The sequence below is a fragment of the Triticum aestivum genome, chromosome 2B (genome assembly GCF_018294505.1).
Source record: "Triticum aestivum cultivar Chinese Spring chromosome 2B, IWGSC CS RefSeq v2.1, whole genome shotgun sequence".
Lineage (NCBI taxonomy): Eukaryota > Viridiplantae > Streptophyta > Magnoliopsida > Poales > Poaceae > Triticum > Triticum aestivum.
In genome coordinates this window covers 731,453,494-731,455,738 of record NC_057798.1, presented here as the reverse complement: position 1 = coordinate 731,455,738, position 2,245 = coordinate 731,453,494, and the positions used below count along the sequence as shown (strand labels likewise).

The following is a 2,245-nucleotide window of genomic DNA, read 5'->3' as shown; positions in this document are numbered from 1 at the left end:
GTCAGTTCGTGATTTGCCTGTACTTGTTCATCCTTTGCAACTCTGAATTACACCCCCGGCATTATGTTAGCGTAGCTGGGCCGAGTTGATTTGTGATTTCTGTTCAACAATTGGCAAAATTACTTCAAGAAAACCAATGTTCAGACTTCAGATTCTGACATTGTTCATGCATATGCCTGCATACGAATATGCAGATACGGGCAGACGGCAGCAATGGCAGCCCGAGACACCAGTTCAATCTTCCTGATCCTGATCATCGCCCTCGTCATAGTCATCGTCATCCTGCTCGGCATCTGCTGGAGGTTCCTCGGACCGGGCATCATGAGGAGACTGCTCAGGCCGAGGAGATGCCCTTCAGGTGAACGTGTTGCCATGTATTCTCATTGATCATGCCCCAGATTAATAAGAAACCGCAAGTCTCATAAGAAATGGTGTGCTAAGCTATCCAATTATGTCTGTGTCCATGATCAACAGAGGTGCCCGAGTACTTCAGCGGCAACATGAGCGGCAACCTGCGCACCATCACCTACTTCGACTACGTGACGCTCAAGAAGGCCACCAAGGATTTCCACCAGAAAAACCAGCTAGGGAGAGGAGGATTCGGCCCTGTTTATCTGGTACAATTCCATTTTAATCCCAGCAATCTTAGCACAACTGAACAGAGGTGTTCTGAATTTTGATGTTGTGCAGGGGAAGCTGGACGACGGCCGGAAAGTGGCGGTGAAGCAGCTGAGCGTGGGCAAGTCGGGGCAGGGCGAGTCGGAGTTCTTCATGGAGGTGAACATGATCACCAGCATCCAGCACAAGAACCTGGTCCGCCTCGTCGGCTGCTGCTCCGAGGGCACCGAGCGCCTGCTCGTCTACGAGTACATGAAGAACAAGAGCCTCGACAAGATCCTCTTCGCGCCGGCCGACGCGCCGGCGACGGCGCCGCCGTTGCTGGACTGGCGCACCCGGCACCAGATCATCATCGGCATCGGCCGCGGGCTGCAGTACCTGCACGAGGAGTCCAACCTGCGCATCGTCCACCGCGACATCAAGGCCAGCAACATCCTCCTCGACGACAAGTTCCAGCCCAAGATCAGCGACTTCGGCCTCGCCCGCTTCTTCCCCGAGGACCAGACCTACCTCAGCACCGCCTTCGCCGGCACGCTGTAAGCTTAACTAGCCGGTGATCAACATCACCGTCGAGTTACCTACCTCTGATCGCCTGACGGCGAAATGGTTCTTGACACGTGCTGCTACGGTGTTGTCAGGGGGTACACGGCGCCGGAGTACGCCATCAGGGGGGAGCTCACGGTGAAGGCCGACACGTACAGCTTCGGCGTGCTGGTGCTGGAGATCATCAGCAGCAGGAAGAACACTGACCTTAACCTCCCCAACGAAATGCAGTACCTGCCCGAACACGTACACTGAGCTGCCACCCTCTCTGAAGAAAAATCGTACTCCTGCTCTGCTCTGAACTTTTATGTTTTTTACATTCAGGCATGGAGGCTGTACGAGCAGTCCAAGATCCTGGAGCTGGTGGACGCTAGGGTGCAGGGCGGCGAGGGGTTCGATGTGAAGGAGGTGATGCAGGTGTGCCAGATCGCGCTGCTCTGCGTACAGCCGTACCCGAACTCGAGGCCGGCCATGTCGGAGGTGGTGCGCATGCTCACCATGAAGACCGACCAGTCCATCCCGGCGCCAGCCAAGCCGGCGTTCCTCGACAGGAAGAACCTCAACGGCGACAGGGACGCCGCGTCCTCGGACACCGCCACCATGGAGATGATGAGGTCGCCGGCGGGCTACTGGATGATGACGCCCTCGCCCATGCTCGAGGTCGACAGGCCCTACGACATGAGCTTCGGCAAATGATCCATGGCGCGCCGCACGCAGCACCGTGAAATTCGTGACCGATGATTCCATGCTAGCTTTACACAAGTACGAGTATCTGTTTATTGCCTTTTCTTGTAGATACCACGAACATTTTTTAGACGAAACAACAGTATGTATACGGTATACCGACGCAATCAGTGTAGTTTTCTGCTTTAGTTCTGATGAAATAAACGTGTGGTCATTTTGCAAGTTCGATTCAAAGAACAATAAAGATGGTGTATTTTCTCTTCTCTTAAACGTGACTTCATCTCACTATGTCTGTTCTGTTCTGTTCTAGAATAAATTCCCCCATAAGATAAAGTTTGTGACAACTTTTATCCCATTATAAAAAAAAAATCAAAACTCGAAAGTATCATCCTAATCCAGA

At 53.1% G+C, this 2,245-nt stretch overlaps 1 protein-coding gene across 1 annotated transcript; it reads left to right on the top strand.

Moving 5' to 3' along the window:
- The first annotated feature begins 561 nt into the window (after positions 1-561).
- On the top strand, positions 562-2,023 carry LOC101669866 (cold-responsive protein kinase 1). The gene is made up of 3 exons (XM_044464815.1): positions 562-1,154; positions 1,257-1,407; positions 1,486-2,023. Exons 1-3 carry the CDS (start codon positions 772-774, stop codon positions 1,855-1,857), a joined length of 906 nt encoding a protein of 301 aa, XP_044320750.1. The 5' UTR covers positions 562-771; the 3' UTR covers positions 1,858-2,023.
- Positions 2,024-2,245: the final 222 nt, after the last annotated feature.